This window comes from Heterocephalus glaber, unplaced genomic scaffold (assembly GCF_053883595.1).
Source record: "Heterocephalus glaber isolate CG9 unplaced genomic scaffold, H.glaber_assembly_v1.0 deba00001067, whole genome shotgun sequence".
NCBI lineage: Eukaryota > Metazoa > Chordata > Mammalia > Rodentia > Bathyergidae > Heterocephalus > Heterocephalus glaber.
The window spans coordinates 1,233,722-1,251,282 of NW_028258187.1; the positions used below are offsets into that span (position 1 = coordinate 1,233,722).

Genomic DNA, 17,561 nt, shown 5'->3' on the forward strand with positions numbered 1-17,561 from the left:
ACAGGGGAGGAAGCAGACTCTCCTGTTACTTCCTCCAAAGATGCCGCTGGCTTTTGCAGTGCTGTGGCTTCTCCAGGTGAAGCACAGCTGTCGCCCTTCATCTCCTCTGTCCCCCTTCCATGAGTTGCCATCTTCGATCTCCACAGCTCTATTCCCAAGCACTTCTCAGGCACCGTTCCCACTCCGGGTCAGGCCCGGGCCCTGAGTCTGCCATGTTCTTCCTTTCTCCTGTGGGCCTAAAATCAGTTCTGCTGCCCACCGCCAGCTGGGGAACCTGAGGGGCACCTGGAGTCAGACCCTCTGCCTCTGCTCGTGGAGCTGAACAAGAGAGAGGATGCACATTGGATCCCAGCATTGCTCTGTAGGCCTGGACCCCACGGGCCCCAGCAAGCCAGGTGGCCCCCAGCCCCCGGGTCACAGCCAGGACCTGAGAGATGAAGGGGATGTGCTCGGCTGGGGCCAGGTCCTGGTGCAGGGCTGCGGGTGCTCTCTGGTCTGTGGGCTGGGCAGGGCTGACGGCGCTGGACAGGGTGGGCTTGGCCTGCCTGCTGTTCCCCTTGGTGGCAGCGCCTGTAATTTCCGGATATAGTATTTAATCTGCACCTTGACACGCACCTGCACCTTAAAATGCTTAACTGTTACATTCTTCTAAGACGTCACAGGGAGATTTTCCAGCCAGGAAGGGCAGAGCGTGGGGCTGAAGGCACAGGGGCACAGGGTGGCCTGGTCAGGACTGGGGAGAGAACTTGGGAGCAGCAAGGGGCTGGGGAGGAGGCCAGGCCGAGGGCTTCCAGGACAACAGCTGGCCACTCCTTCCCGCTAATCCCCAAGCACAGCAGCAGGAAGCCCTACAAGTGTGCACACAGCGGGCTGCAGCTGCCTCCCAGCCCCACGGCACCCAGCAGCAGCCTGTCACAGCCCCCAGACTGCGGGCAGGCAGGGGACAAGCAGGCCCCACACACCCACCCAGCTGCCTTCTGGGCTCAGGGTCCCCAGGCCCCTGGGATGTGCTCTGGACATGGCAGGCAGGAGCAGCTGCTCCCTGTGCCAGCCCCACGGCGGCAGCCTGGGACACAGCCTGGCAGCCGGGCGGCCTGGGGTCCTGGGGACAAGCAGGGAGAGGAGGCGGGAGAGGCCTTGTGCCCAGGCCGGACCTGGTGTGCAGGCTGGGGCTCCGGCCCCTGGTGGGGTCTTCTGCATCAGAGCGAATGGGGTGGCTCTGGTGGTGAGCACAGGCCTTGTGTGGCTCTGCTCTCCACCAGGGTGGCCTGGCCTCAGAGCTCTCCTGTGTGTGACAGGGCCACTCGGAGCCACCGCTCAGCTGCAGAGCTGGGGACAGGGGCGCAGGGCCAAGGCTCCTCATGTGGGGCAGCTCGGATAAGCCACGTGCACCTGAGCAGGGGAAGGGGACTCCAAGCCAGACAGACAGACGGACAGGAATGAGAGCACCCGTGGCCCTGGGGAGGCCACCTGGACTAGGGACAGGCATAGCCCAGGCTCCACCCAGGGTCTCAGCTCCCCTCAGTGGTCGCCCTCCTGCTGCATCCGGGACAGGCGGAGCTGCCCTCGGCCGGTGGATGCCGCTCACCCTGGGAGTCGAGTGGACTCCTGGGGGTCCTGCCTGGGCTGAGACACAGAAACCGAGAGCACGTGGCTCCCTGGCTCTTCTCCTGGAGTCCCTGCAGGCCTGTGGGTGCAGACGAGGCGCGGCCGATCTCACACTTCCACAGGGTCTTGTGGAAAGCTCTGAAGCACCCCTTTTGAAGGCCCTGCTGCTGCATACAGCAGTGACGATAAAATGCTGGATATCGTTGAATTCTTTTGTCAGTATTTTTCCCATTTCCCATTTTTATTTTTAGAAATGGGTTCTTGCTATGTTGCCTGGTCTGGCCCTGAATTCCTGGGCTCACTTAATTCTCCTGCCCCCAGGCAGCTGACACTGCAGGTACAGACGCCCCACCTCCTCTCCCTTGTAAAAAACCACCTCAGTGTGCAGTCACTTGCTTTGTGAACTCTTTCTTCTCAGGACTGTCGCCTTGCTGAGGGCCCACGGGCAGTGGATGGGCATCAGGATGTCAGGCCAAGGTGCCAGAGCACAGCTTGATCCAGGAGCTGGACCAGTGAGGGAGGCAGAAATAATAGGCACCGGGGACACCAGGTGACAGGGCTGGTGGGAGCCCTGCTGTGGGAAGGCTTAGAGAGCACCTCTTCCCCCCGCACCTTGCAAGGCAGAGAACAGAAGCGGGGCCACCTGTCCTTCCCGAGGACGTGAGGGAAGCAGCATATAGATTCATCAGCCTGATCCTCCAAGCCAAAGTCGGTTAAAACTAAGATGACACTGAGGAATTGTGAGGCCTCAAGGAACTGTTGCACTGAGCGTGACACCAGTAGGCGGAGAATCCTCCTGACCAAGGTGGTCTGTGACAATCAGCCCGCAGAGGGAGTCAGCCCGTTGGCCCACAGCAGAATCAGTTCCTGAAGGTTTTCTGATCACAGTGATGGGCTGGGTTTTATCTTGAAGTTGGCTTTTCTTTCTCCTGCCTCCTCTCTGATGGTGACATGTGGATATTTACCAAAGTGCTGAATAATGTGTCACCTCTGGCATGGAGCAAATTTCCCTACCTGCCAGTCAGAGTCCGGGGCCTTTCAGACTAAGGCCAAGAATTCCGAGGGGGCTCCGTGGAACCAGGTAGCAGTTCAGGGTTATTGATGTGAGTCTGTTCCCAGCTGGTATCCATGACCGATGACACACACTGTTAGGAGACCAAAGGGAAGGGGCCCAAGCTTCAGAAAGGACACGGGGAGCTCCGGTCTCGGGGGACACTGCCAGGGGTGCACTTGTTCCTCGAAGCCTTTCACGCATCTCTGCAGAGGGGTCTTATTGGAGAAAGCCGTGGCCATGCACACTGGTCCTCAAGGCCACAGTGAATTTGCACTTGACTGTGGCCAGGATACAGAGCAACAGCTGTCACCCTGCGACCAGAGCACTGCTGGGCAGAGGACACCGGAACAGACAGGCGGCCAGAGGGTCCTCAGGCCACTGGGACCTGTGAGACGTGCTGCACATGCAGTCACACAGGCAGCAGTTTTACAACCTGCTAGAGATTCGATTTCTTAGGCTGGGGAAGCAGGCTCTTCGTAATGTTATTTAGATTATTGGTTTATTTATCAACCCCTTTGCCCTTTAAATAAAGGGGAAATCCTTTAGTTAGAGATTTTTTTCCTCTTTTAAGCTAAAGTCCAGTTTATTAATCAAAAATGTCCATTTAAGACAGGACCCTGGGTTAAACCCCCTCAGCAAACAAAAAGTCCTATTAGCAGACAACAGTTGGGCAGAAGTTAGCCTGCCACTTTGCCTCAAAATCTGCTCCTTGAACCTTATTGAATTGCGAACAAATATTACAGAAAGTTACATAAAAATTAGGAAAGTATAAAGATAAATGTCTAAGTTTACCAGCTGATTGGAAAACCTGGAGTTTAGCTCCTTCACTGAGGTGGTCACAGTCAGCCAAGAATGGGGCTGTAGCTCAGTGGTGCCATCACCTGCCTCGAAAGCGCAAGGTCCTGAGTTTGATTCCTGGTACCAAAAAAAAGAATGGATCTCGTTTTCTGGGGAAGAGTGGAGGAGCTGATGGCTATGGATGTTGGCTAAAGCCCCCCACAGAGGACACGTCCCCGGCAGCATCGTTCTTCCAGAGCTGAGCCATGGACTCAGCATCCTGCTCCAGAAAAAGCATGGTTCTCCAGGTTGGCCACAGTCAAAAGCTCAAAGACCCTGCAGGCTAGGAAGCACCAATGCACCCCATGTCCCTCTCCCAAACTGAGCCGGCATCCAGGTGCCCTGCAGCTCCAGAGAAGGACACAGGTCCCCGTGTGCCGCCAACCTTGGCTGGCACGGAGCCGTCAGCTTCCTGTTCTCACCATGGCCCAGGGGGCCATGAGAAACAGTCAGGCCTGGCCACTTGGTGCATTGAGCCTGGGTGCGCCCTTTGGTGTATACAGCTAATGGAAAGAGAAAGGATCTCTTTTCTTTTTTCAAAATGTGCAATTATGGCAGTTAAAATATTGCTAAAACAAAAAGCACAGGCCGGGGATTTAGCTCAGTGGTTCTGCCACCTGCCTTGCAAGCGCAAGGTCCTAAGTTTGATCCCCGATACCAAAAAAAAAGGCACAAGATTCTACTGATCAACCAAGACTCGTCATTATTTATCTTTTTCCTATATATAAGATATGAAACCTTAGTGTATAAAATCAAACATTCAAAACAGTTAACAAAACCACTGTAAACACAACAGGAGATGAAGTGAGTGCCAACACACTGTGCTATGCAGAGTATCTGAACATGATCATTCCTACTGCGTTAAAATGCAAGTCTCCCCTGGAGTTCAACAAATTTCTACTCTGGTGGCCATCCAAACCTATGAAAAACCCAAGTGAGCATTTGGACGTTAAAAAAATACAGGTCTCTTTTTCTTCTGCAGCGACAAGGTACAGCTGTTTTGGAAGTGACCGCATCCACATACCTCACGTGAAAACCATCCTGACTGCCGGTGGTAAGGCAGTCTCCAAGGAGACAGTGGGGACAAGGGCCTCTCTGAACCTCTGTGAAGTCGCCCTTGGGCGTAGATGTTTGCAGAGAACGCGGTGACGGCTCTGCCTCCCTCAGAGGGTGTTGGAGGAGGGCGTGCACCTTACACTACGTCCAAGACTCGAGCACACAGACGCAGTTATTTCAAACAGTACAGCGGCTCCCTGTGAGTCTTTTGCCCCTGGTGCATTCCGTCTCAGTCAAACAGGGATTTAGGAAGTGGCCTTGCAGGGAAGAGAAAGGAACACCGGCACCAGGGACTCCGACCTCTCAGGAGTGCCCTGCGGAGGGGCGGGAAGGTGTGGCGCTCCAGGCCTTTCCTTGCGTGTGCGTGTCCTGGCAGGAGGCAGGCCCGCCCCGGCGTGTAAGGATCCTCTTCCTGCCCCATGCACTGCCTCGACACGGAGGCTGGATGAACTCCATGGAGCAGAACAGTGATCCTTTGCTTCCCAGCGATGTGGAATTAAGAAGAAAAATATTAAAGCTTTCTGGCTTCAACAAAGGAACTCTTCAAAGTGCTGTGTGAAAAACAGTGAATTCCAGTACAGTGTGCAAATGCATCCGCACAGGGAAAGGGCACGGAGGACGCCAGGAAGGAAAGGCCCTCGGCTCGGCCAGGCCTGCGGAGGCCCAGGAAGGCGCGTCCTGTCACTCCGGGCCTTACCACCTCGGCCACACCTCGTTGGCTCACAGGAAGGAGCCTTCCGGGTCAGACTTGTCCCTGTGCCCTTCCGTCCATGCCCCGGAGAAGGTACTCTGGGGACACGTGCGTCCACCAGCCCCTCGGGCACTGCACTCCCAGAAGGGAAGCAGTCCCGTGGTGGGTACCCGAGTCCTGCATCGATGTGACCCCTCCCCGACTTCCCTCCTCAGCCGGCAGGCTTGCATGCCAGGACGGGACCCAGCTCTGAGCTTGTGTGAGACACAGACTGGCTGAAGACCTCAGCAGCAGCATGGGGAGAGCAACTGGGTTTGCAGGTGGCTGCCAGGCTATACCCAAGTTGGTCCCCATGAGGGGAACCCGAAGGAACCCGCACAAGGAACTCGAGAAACTGAGGGGCCATCGTCGCTCTATCAGTGTCACAACTGCCTAAAACCCAGTGAGCAGCCAGACGCTGTGTGAGCTGCGGACCCCAGCAGGGGCCTGTGGCTGCTGTTCTCACGCAGCTGAAGGGCAGTGGCAGAAAAGTCAGCGAGGTCTGCTTCCAGTTCGGAGAGCAGAGCCAGGAGCGGCTGACAGATTCCTGTCCAAGCAGGCCCACAAGTACTTGCCACTGCAGAGTTTAGGCTCAAACTGGAAAGCTACTGAATTGGTGGGGTCTGGCACAGGTGGGAGGGCTCACGGCCCCTGGGCCCCCCTCCCGGTCTTGACAGTTCTTGGACCCTAGAATAATACACAGGTCTAATTTGGAAGACTGTTGTTAGGAGACAACCTAACTTCAGAAAAGAGCACGGTGTCCAGAATATTCGCACCAGGACCTTCAGAGGACCCTGCTAGCGACAGAGCCTGGGCAGGGTACAGGCGGCGACTGCAAGGGCTGTGCCAGCCAAAGGGTTACCCAGAAGGCGGAGGCGCCTGCCACTCACTGTGGTGCCAGCCTCGCCCATCTGGACTCTGGACCCTGGTGAGCACGGCAGGGGAGAGGCCTCCCCACACAGCCTGGAGGGGCAGGTGCGGAAGTGCACCCAGGATCCCTTATCCAGATGCCTCAGGGCCCAGGACTCCACAGTCCACCCTTTGAAGTGCGGTGCTATTTTGGGCGATCTCATCTCTCCCCTGTGCCCTGACTCCGGGGTTAGGACTGTATGGTTTGGAAACGGGGAGGACACCAGCTTGGGTGTAAGTGTCCCTGGCTTCACGGTTTGCTGAAATGGGAGCTACCCTGAAGGTGCGTGGCAGTCAATCCTTAGGCTTCCACCTCACCAGAGCCCTGTAAATCTCAGTGTGGATGGGGTTTGGCTCTTGGAGCCCAGGTGAAGGGGCCCTGTTAGTGCTCAGCTGCAGGGAACCTGGCATCTTGGTTACAACCAGACCACAATAAAGGTGTCAAGAAAATATGTGTAGTGGAAGCTCCAGGGGCTGAAGTGTGAGGTCTCTGGTTCCCTGCCACGGGAGAGGGAGAGACAGTGTGTGAATGTAAAGCTGAAGGGCTCAGCACCTGTCCACCAGCTGCGCGGCGCTTCTTCGACTGCTAAGTGCTCACTGCTCGAATGGAACAGGAAAACACCCTGGCTGCACCGAGGGGAAGCACTCCGGCCCCATGCTTTGGGCCAGGAGCCTGCGCCCATTGAGAAGCACAGGCGGGCACCGTTCTGAGTTGAAGGCCGTATTTATTAGGGTGCCTTTATTAACAAGCTCTCCTCAGCCAGTTCTGAGTGCACCACAGCAGCAGGCACGCTGGCATCGAGGTCTGGGAGCAGGCAGCCCGCAGAGCTGCACCTCCCGCTCACAGTGCTGTTGCAGCTCTGCAGGCTGCCCCAGCCGGGCCCATGACCAGCCTCCCCCAGAAAATGGTTAAACAGAAGCTTTGGTTCGCTGTGACTGAAATGTTCTGAGTTCGAAACTGCACCAGCCTGTGACAAGCCCGGCTCCACTCTCCTCTCAGGCCTGTCCTTGCGATGCTGCAGACCAGAGCCTTTGCTTCTGGCGGCCCCCTCCCCATGTCCGGTGTCCCTGTCTCTGTGGAGTCCCCTCCGACCATGCTCAGGATTGCAGTGTGGGGGCCGTGAAGAGGCAGCAACCCTGCAGGCCAGCGGCGACGACTCTGCCGCCCCAGGAAGCCGTGCGTTGGAGCCCGGTGCACCATGCTCGCCAGTCTTGCCCCGGGGCTCTGGGGCCTGCACAGGCGGCGTCTGTTGGAGGTGACAGTTCTGAGGCAGGGGGCTCTGGATTCCAGGTGGCTTCCCCCAGCCCTGCAGGCAGGGACAAGGCTGCAAGTGTGGGTGTGGGAGGTGGTGCACGAAGCCCTCAGGGGCTGGATGTGCTGCCTGCAGAGGCGCCACCCCGTTCTGGATCTGGACGAAGCCACCTGTGGCAGGGGCGCAGTGGCCACACACAGAGTCACCTTCCTGCCGGCAGGAGTGTGGGCTGCACATCAGGAGTCTGTAGGTGAGCAGGCAGCGGCATCTCTGATTCAGGGAGAAGGGGCGTGCAGGGTGTGGCTCAGGACAGAGCGGGAGCAGGGCAGCGCTGGAGTCACCCCTGGAGCTCCGGCTGCGCTCCCCAGTGTGTGCTGCGTGCCCAGGCACCCCCGTGCCCCCGGCTGGGCTGCCAAGGAGGTCGACGCAGAGGCAGCTTTCCTCATGCGTGGTCCTCTCTGAGGCTGTACAGCCTCGGGATGCCAGCGGTTCCAGCTCATAAAACTCATGCTCTGGTTCCGACTTCTGGCCCTGGGGATCTACGTGATGTGCATCCGAGGGACAGGCTTTGCTCTGCCCTTTGTCACCAGGACCTGAGGAAAAGGCGTGGGCAAAGGCGCCGCACTGGAGCTTCCTTGGCAGCGGGATCTGCCCACAGGAGCCCTGCGGCCCGAGGCACCGGCACATGCACTGGAAGAAGAAGGTGGCGAAGGCCCAACTGACGCACATGACGAGCATCATGAAGGTGCCCAGCTGCGTGTAGGCCAGCACGGTGGACGGCATCATCATGGCCCCAGCCACAAAGGTGGTCAGGGCAGCCACGGCGATGGCCGAGCCCATGCGGCTCAGAGAGAAGATCACCTTGCCCTCGCGGTCGGGGTCCGGGGCCAGGCGGTAGGCAACCCCGTAGTGGACGGCAAAGTCCACGGACAGCCCCACGGCCACTGAGATGGTGACGGATTCCAGAACGTTCAGCTCCCAGCCCAGCAGGACCAGGGACCCCACGGTGACGAAGATGGTGCCGGCAATAGAGAGGATGGCGTACAGGCTGATGACGACATTCCACGTGGTCAGCAGCATCACGCTGAAGGCCACTGCCACTGACAGCCCCATGGCGATGAGGGTGCCATCCGAGAGGCTGTCCTGCAGGTCGTAGAACTCGAGGTTGCTCACAAACCAGCCGTTGCTGAGGCCCTCGGGCGCAGAGCGCAGCTCCCGGGAGATCCATGTGTCCACCTCACTATAGAACTGGTGCATCTTCTCGTAGGCCAGCGTGAAGAGGTGGGCGCTCTGGAACTCCAGCACCACGGCCCGGATGGTGTCGTTGACGTCGAAGCGCGGCCCCGGCGTCCTGCTGTCCAGGTGGTAGCCTGTGCTCCTCTCCAGCTCCATGATGGCCCTCTTGATGCACAGCTCGAAGACCTCCTGCTTGTAGGGGAAGCTCCAGTGGCTGCAGCACGGGTACAGGGCAGGCTCGTCGCAGTCCTGGTTCTCCATCCACTGCTTGAAGGTCTCGATGAAGCAGCTGGTGAAGTCCTGCTCGTCGGTCTGGTAGAAGAACGTCTGGTTCCTCAGCTTCTGGCAGAAGTGCAGAATCCAGGCCTGGGACGCGGGGCTGGCGATGTTGAAGCTGCTGTCCAGCATCAGCTTGCCCTTGCTCTTGGGGTTGAGCGGGTTGCCGTTGTCCTCGGGGGACACGCCCCAGACCACAGTGATGGGCATGTGCAGCTCCTCGCCATGGTGCACGCGCTCAAACATGAACAGCTTCTTGTACTCAGCGTCGTAGCGCTCAAATGGGTGGGATGCACGGAACACCTGGAACTCGGACAGCTCCAGTGAGGGCAGCTTCATCTTGGGGTTCACGCACACGATGTAGGCTCCGCCCACTGTCAGCACGAGGAACCACAAGAGCCACAGGTAGCGGAACTTAATGACGATGCATGGCAGCACTTTCTCGAAGAAAATCCGAGAGACCTCGGAAACAGCAAAGAGTAGGCGGTGGCACTTCTGGCGGGCCACAGTCCAGCAGCTCTTGTCCTCATACAGTGGCTGCTGGGGCTTCCGGAAGCAGCTGAAGATGTTGAGCAGGTAGCGTTCGTGCAGCACAACTACGGCTGGGAGCCACGTGACCATGAGGATGTAGTTCACCAGGATGGCAGTGCCCGCGTACACCCCGAAGCACCTGATGGCCGTGATGTTGCTGACGTAGTTGGCGTAGAAGGCGGCGGCTGTGGTAAAGCTGGTGACAAACATGGAGAGGGCGGCGTGCTGCAGGGTGGTGCTCACTGTCTCTGAGGTCTTGGCGTGTGGCTTGTCACACTTGGTGTAGGTCCACACGTCACACAGCACAAACGCGTCATCAGCCCCAATGCCAACCAGAATGATGAGAGCGGTGAGGTTCATGAAAGGGAAAAACTCGAAGTTAAACACAACACGGTAGAGGAAGTAGGAGACAATCAGGGAACTGATGATGGCAAACATTGTCATCAGCGTGATAAACATGGACTTGGTGTAGACACACATGACCAGCAGGACGATGACCATGGCTATGGCCGGATACACAGTATCCATCAGAAGGTAGTCCTGAAACAGGCTGTGCTTGATGCCAAACTCAATCCCGGTGACAGCTGTCACGCCATCGGAGGAGTTCCAGCCCTCGAAGTTGTCCAGGTAAATGCTCATCATGCTCTTCCCCTTCTCCGTGGGCGAGAAGAGCATGCTGTACTTTAGCCCCGGCGTGGCATGCTCAGCTGTCCTCGGGGCCAGAAAGTCCTTGTCCACCAGGTAGTGGAGGATCTGGTACACGGCATTGTACTTGGTGCACTTGCGCGGCACGCTGCTGCACTTGAGCTGGTCCTTCCTCCGGGCTGTCGCATCCCAGCAGTCCGGCCCCAGGGTGCCGTTCTGGTAGTGTTTGGCACAGGTGCGCAACAGCTTCAGGGTGTGAGACACATCTCGCTCGACGATGCTCTGACAGGAGGACCTGTTGTTCAGAATGGCGATGTAGTTGCCCAGGGTCCAGCTGGGGCAGCAGGAGGCGGCTGTGGTCCTCTGGCAGAGGTCGCTGAACTGGGGGTGAGCCCTGATCTGCAGAGACAGGGCAGGACCTGTGTTTAGAAGGCGTGGGGCAGGGGAGGTGTCTGGTGCCTCGTGGGAAGGTTAGGAGCTCAGTGACCGACCTCTCAAACCAGGGGTCAGTTTGCACACAGGTGAGATGTCCCCAAAACCACCTCCCACTGCATACAGGGCTCTAGGTTACTTTATTCTCAACTATAAACTAGTGTGTGGACTGAAATACAAGCGCAAAGCAAGAGCAGCCGGTGCAGGTTTGGAGGGTAAAGCTCACACCTGCGTAGTGGAGAAGCTTTGTCAAGGCCTTGTAAAAAGCAGCAGGTGGAGAGGCGGTAAAGCCTGTGCGTGTTCAGGATTAAGCAGCAATTGTCCCCATTCATATTTGAAACAGATTAGTGGCTTACAATGTGTTATCAGCATGAACTTTTTTGTGGCCTGGGTTCATTGCTTCGGTAGCTGGAGGCAAAGGTGCTATTCCCAGAAAACGGCTGTGGGCTCTCGCTTATGTTCCCGAGACTCCTAGCTTCAACCCTAACCCAAGGGGAGGTCAGCACGGGCCCGGGCCTCGGGGGTGACGAACACCCTTCTGAGTGAGGCGCAGGGCACCACCTGGCCCTGCACCATGTAAGCACACACAGGAGGCCCCATCTAGGGGGAGCGGCCCCTTGATCTCAGACCTGCCACCGCCGAACTCTGACATAAATTCGCTGTTTATAAATTGCCAATTATAACAGCTCAAAGAAACTAAGACAGAAACTGCCCAGTGAATCAAAAATTGATCCTAGAAATATCCAAAACACGGATGTCAAGATGCACAAAGGATTTAGACTTTTTTCCCTGAAATGTGGATAGAAAGGGAAAAGGTTTCTAAATCTACATTTTTTATCTGATCTTAAATAATGTATACCAATAATAAGTAGGAATTAAGTATTTCTTTAAATTCTTAAAAAGGTGTTCAGGTTACCCCATCCTTTCTTCCCGGAAGGTGGTACAGCACTGCCCCTTCCCCACACCTGCCAGAGCCTCTTAGTGGCACAGCAGCAGACGCCCAGCCCCAGGCTGTCCCTCCTCTCTGCTGACCAGGGCTGTTCCAGGAAGAAGCTCCGAAGTTCAAGGAGGACTGAGCACACCCTCTGCCCTGCTGAGCCAGGCTGTGCCAACCTGGGTTGTGAGGCCTTTGCAAAGTGGAGAAGGTGGCACAGAGTGACTCTGCGACTCAGCTCCATCTAAGAGCCAAGCTACCTGCAGCCTCTAATCCCGCCCGCAACACACTGCTGGGTCTAACTCGGTCAGGGGACAAGGACGCGCGTCTGGGAGTGTGGTGCTGAAGAGGCAACCTGCACTCGGGGTTTCAAGACAGTTTATTCTTGCAGAAAATCTCCATAACAAAAGGCCATTTGTTTGTTGTTTTTTAAAGAGACTCTACGAGAATAAAGAAAAACAAGTCAAAGGGTTACTGTTCAAATGTAAAAAATAACCTTTACTTCCACAGACTTCCTCTCTAAGCTCATTTCTTTTTTTCAGGTTTTTGGTTCCAGGCATTGAACTCGGGTCCTTGCACTTGCTTGAGGCAGGCAGTGGAACCACTGAGCTAAATCCCGGGCACCCCCCTTTTTTTTGGTACCAGGGATCAAACTCGGGTCCTTGCGCTTGCACAGAAGGTGGCAAAACCACTGAGCTAAATTCCTGGCCCTCTAAGCTCATTTCTTAAATCAAAAATAATTCATAAAACAGGGTAATCCATATTGAAGCCTGTGAAAACCATTCACATATGGATCCAGGGCCCGGACTGGCATCTTCTGGGCTCCGTGGCAGTAACCAGTTGCTCCCAGGTGAAGTGTGCAGGCCCCAGGGCAGCCTGTGACCCGAGAGAGCGGTGCCGTGGCCCTCGGGTCCCAGTTCCCAGATGAAAGAGAATGAACTGTGGCCACTGGCTCGGTGGGAGGCGCCTCTCCATGGCTGCTGGAGTCAGGTGAAGTGGGAATGCATGGAGTGCTCTCCTGCTAACCCTTCCCAAAACAGTGCTCACAGTGTACACACTGGACCAAAGATTGAAAGGCCGGGTATTCTATACTGACCCGCTACTACTCTGATGGCTGCTGTCACCAATAAACGCTAGTTAGCCACTGGGGAGCTAGCGTAAGACTCAAAAGTGGGCTGCCGAGGTACAGCCTTTCAGAAACGGCTTTTGAGGACTCTGCCGGTTGAGAAATAAGGACAGAAGCCACCGTGACTGGGATCCTCTGACTGCCCTGAGCCAGACCCGAGCATCCTGACTGTAAAGGATCGGACTGCAAGGAGCTGCCTTCACTTTCAGGGAGAAAGGATATTTCTCATCTGCCCATCCACTCAGAAGAGAAATGCTCACTGAGGACCTCCTTGAGATGAACAAAACATAGTGGCCCTTGCCCTCACACGCTCGAAAGGTGGCAAGAAAATCCCACACGAAATGCAGTGTTGCTGGGCATGGCAGCACATGCCTATGATCCCAGGAAGCTGAGGCAGGAGGATCGCTGAGAGTTTGAGGCCAGCCCAAGCTACATAGTGAGTCCAAGTCCAGCCTGGGAACTGCAGACTATGCTTGTCTTGTTCTTGCTGAGGACAGAAAGATGAGCTCCTGTTGGCCACTCCTCCTTGGGAGCCTGGTAAACACCCAGACCAGCACAGTCTGTCTGCTCCTTTGGACAGTCTAAACCAGGGGTGGCGAACCCACGGCACGCATGCTGCAGCAGGCTGTTTGTATCATTGAAAGCTCTAAAAGGTTCACCGCCCCTGGGCTGCAGTATACAAGTGCCCCACTCCAAGCCCCCAGAGAGCCACGCTTAGATCCTTCGGCTTTCCTCGCTCAGAGCTGAAACGTTTTCCTGCTACCAGGCCACCTGCAGTTGGATGAGATTCGGTAGCGGTCTCTGAGGAGCATGCTGTTCAGAGCCTGTACTCAGGCCTCCTCCATTAATGGAGACAGTTGGGCGCCCCCTGCTGGTGCCCCTTTCCTGGCTGGAGGAAGTGGGCTTCAGGGATGGGAAGCTGCTTTTCCCTGGGGATAAGTGTGAGCCCCTGTGCTGCAGACAGGGCAGGGGGGCTGCAGGGCGGGCCCCGTCCTCGCTCTCTGGTCTCCAGGCCCATCTGAGCCGTCACCACGTTGTCTGCTGGCTACCACAGCATGCTGAAGGTTGTCGTCTGACGCACACACAGGCGGGTGGACAGACAACTGACCCGCTGTCTCCAATGACAGAGGCAATCATGGCACAGTGCTGCTCCTTAGGTTCTGAGTCTCTGACTCCGCTCAGACTCCAGCATGTGCTCATGGAATCCACGGGTACTTATTCCGGGCCACGCTGACCAGCATGGGCGATGGCGTGTATAGTAAAACCAAACAAAACACAGCACGCAGGAGGTATGCACCTCATGAAAGCGCACAAAGCACAGTGTGTCAGGCCGGGCTCTTGAGTTCGCCCTGGCTGGCTTCAAATCTTGGACCTGACTTAGCATTGGTGGGGACTTTCCTCATCCACAAAATGAGTAAATAGCAGCTTCTAGCTCTAAGATGGTCATGAAATAACTCCTTAAAGGGCTAAGAGCACTTCTGGGCACTCCTGGTCAGCCCTGGACACATGGCAGCTATTAATTAATTAAACGAACTTAATTGTTTCAGAGCGCACCAAGGAGCAAAAGCCACAGATGTCAGCCAGGTGCTCTGTGCGGGCCGTGGGGTCAGGTCACCAGAGGGTGTCACTCTGAGGGCTCGGCCACCCCTCTGTGGACAGGCACCGTACACTCTGCTCACCCCACCATCCCGGCACAGTCTCACAAATACTAAGTGTGGCTACACAGTGGCTACTTCAGAGTAATGAGAAGTGTAACGCACGACCAGGAGAGACATCCACAGCCTCCAAACAAGGGCCTGTTGCCACAGAAGAGAAGAAAATATGGTAAAAAGAAAACTGGCCACTGATTAAGAAACCGTTTTGTTTATGGATCATTTGTGGCTTCGGCCTGCTTGGAGTTTAACAGAGAAAAGGTGGCAGTGACCCAGAAGTGACAACTCCTTGTTGGGAAGTCATTTTCCAAATGTGCCAACAGATAAAGAACAGGGTAAAGCAGGAGGCCAGGGACCAACTAACTGGCAACACGGCAGGCAGCCTGGTTCCTGGAGGGACTCCTGTCAGCCTGAGGAGACCGCTGCTGGTGAACACAGGAGTCCCACTACCATCCATGCCGTTAAGAAAGCCTGGCGCAGGGCGAGGTGGCATCATATTGTCAGGCTGGCTCTTAGTGGGGCGGCACATCCTGGAGCTGACTGAGCACAGCAAGTCCCTTTTCTGGCTGGACAGTGATGCCGGATGGCAGCTGCTATGTGGAGAAGCCAGCACTCCTCAGACCTGGGGCTGGCTTCAAATCTTCTGGTGCTGGCATCTGTCTGGCCCTGAAGAAGACTGACAGTGCTGACTTCCGGCTTCCTATCTTCTACAGCAGCAGGGCCACTTCTGCAGACACTGGCTTCCATCACCCTTGGTGCTCCATTTCCTCTCCTTTGAGGTCAGTCTCAAATGACTCAGAACTGTGAGGGGAGGTAGCTAACTGCATAATTAAGATGTCCACAACTGCCTTGGGGCAAGAGTAGAGAACAATGAATGTGGATCAGAAAAGGGAGAAAGCATGACAGAAAAAAAAACAGTTTAACTATTAACCTAAACAGAAATGCACTGTGAAGACGGTGATGGGGGAGAACAGGAGTGTGAAGGAAGACTGCACGGTTTAGACAGGAAACACTGGGCGCTCTGGGCCTGGTCTGGCCTTCTGGCAGTCCCGGGTGGCGGCCTGTCTTCCAGGACTCACCTCGGCAGACACCAGGCCAGCTAGGAAAGAAGGGCGGAGAACAGCACCTTACTTGTGCTAGAGTTCAGGTTTGTTTTACATACCCTGGTGTTATCTACACTGCACATGGATTTAATTGCAGGTAAATTCCACAGTGTCTCCCCTCCCGCAGAGGTAAACACTATTCTGGAATATCGTTCACCTGGTGATAAAAAAGAAAAAAAGTGTTATCAGTTATTCATTCCTCATAAGATGCAGAACTCAAAAACAATTCAAAGTGGGAACTACATAGCATTCATCAGCATCAGGGAATGCTTTTCTTTCATAAATTCCCACAGAAACTTCTCACAAAAGTGCCATATATCACCTTAGCACAAAGCTTTTGCTCCTCAGTGCGACTTCGAGCTGTAGCATGGAAAGCACAATCTATCTCCGATCAGATTTTACTGAGGAAGAAAGATGCGTAACAACTTTCAGCAGGAAGTTAGCGGAATGCTTCCCTCTTAATTTCACAACACATCCCCATAATGTTGTGTAAAATCAAAGAATGACTCTCTAGGGCGGTGATGGCAAACCTTTTAGAGCTTTCAGTGATACAAACAGCCCACTGCGGCACGTGTGCCACAGGTCTGCCACCACTGCCTGGGGAGTCTCAGGAACAGAAGGTAAGGGCGTGCAGTCTGGCAGCTGCCAGAGGGAAGAGCACAGTGACCCACGTGAAAGCAGAAAGTCAGAGTTCGGCCAAGCAGAGAACACGGGCCAGGATCACAGGTGCGAGGCATGTTCTGAGTGCATCTCCAGCCCCCCTACAGCAGAGTTGGAAAACAATACTCTGACACCCAGGCTGGGGCAGTGCCCTGGGAAGGGCTTGGTGTCTGCAGTGGCTGTGGCCAGGCCCTGTCACTCTGCTGACTGCATGCAGCTAATAACTTCTCTGAGCTGCCTCTTCCTCTGTGAAATGGCGACAGCAACATCTGTCTCAGGCAGCTCTGAGAATTAAGTGGCATGATGAAAAACAGGTGCTTAATAAGCCTGCTTCTGTTTTGGTCATTAAAAAATTTAATATTTAGCAAGTGAAACAAAGTAAATTAATTTTGTTATCTAAAATGCACTAATTGTCACTAAATTTTTTTTTTTGGTACCAGGGATTGAACTCAGGACCTTCCGCTTACGAGGCAGGTGGCGAAACCACTGAGCTAAATCCCCAGCCCAAAGCACTAATTGGTAAATTTATAGACAAAATTTTATTACAAAAGGTTTTATTTATGGTCATGAAATTTTCTTTAGTAAACTCCCAACTTCATCTTAGGTAGATTGAGTCAGGGAGCAAAATCAGCCTGGTAGAAACAAACAACTCATTCACAGAGAACTCATAATGCTTTAGTCACAGAAGAACCTATTACCTATGAGACCAGTATGTGGTGCTGACTACAGAAATACAAACAAGACTCTGTTTCATCAATTTGCTAATGTTCTTCCTGGTTAAGATAGCGACCAGCAGATGTTGGTGAAGCAAACGTATTCTGTAACTGACAGAAATAAAGCAGCCAGAACGTAAAACTATTCATGGTTCAATTTTTCTAATTTGTTTTAAGACAAGAGACAGAAAAGGAAGCTCAGATTGCTTTCCGAAGTCTGTATAAGATCCCGTCTCATCTACTTTTTCTCTATAACTACACAGTGAAACAGGGTTCAAAATAAGATCCCGAGACTTGGCAAGATCTAGAAACAGTAAAGATCCATTCGGGTCCTCCAGGGTTCTAATAGGGAAGAAAGCATACTTAAAGTTCTTCAGCAACAGCCAAAAGGCTCCCGCATTAACATCCACTTAAGACTCTTGAGGAGCTGCAAGTCCTGCTTGCTAATCGCTGTGGCTAATCCTGTCTTCCTGTCAGCTGGGCTCCTCTCCCACCAGGCCTTCAGGGAGTCAGTGGCCAGCATTTAAAGATCTGCAACCTGAGCCGCAGCTCCCTCATTTCCACAGCACCACCTGCAGCCCAAGCCGCACGCTTGGGCTCCGGACTTTGCCTTGTTCTTCTCTGTGTTTCTGTCGCTCAGTGCTGCAGCAGGCACGGGAATGGCTCTTGGTACATGTTTTTCAATGAATCAAAACTTTAAAACGTTTTTTGATAATAGATTATTTTAGGTTTCAATCCAAAAACATGTACTATCATTTGATCTAGAAATACATAAAATAAAGAATTTGAAATAGGACTTAAAAGTT

At 54.6% G+C, this 17,561-nt stretch overlaps 1 protein-coding gene across 6 annotated transcripts in view; it reads right to left on the reverse strand.

The window, feature by feature from the left end:
- Positions 1 to 6,899: 6,899 nt before the first annotated feature.
- Positions 6,900 to 17,561, reverse strand: part of Disp1 (dispatched RND transporter family member 1) — a 151,619-nt gene continuing 140,957 nt past the window's right edge. For all 6 annotated transcript variants that reach the window (XM_004867425.4, XM_087209848.1, XM_021246470.2 and 3 more), the window contains 2 exons: positions 15,442 to 15,539; positions 6,900 to 10,534 (listed from right to left, as the gene is read on the reverse strand). In XM_004867425.4, coding sequence (XP_004867482.2) covers positions 6,923 to 10,534; positions 15,442 to 15,539 — 3,710 coding nt within the window. In that variant the 3' untranslated portion in view covers positions 6,900 to 6,922. The remainder of the gene's footprint in view (positions 10,535 to 15,441; positions 15,540 to 17,561) is intronic.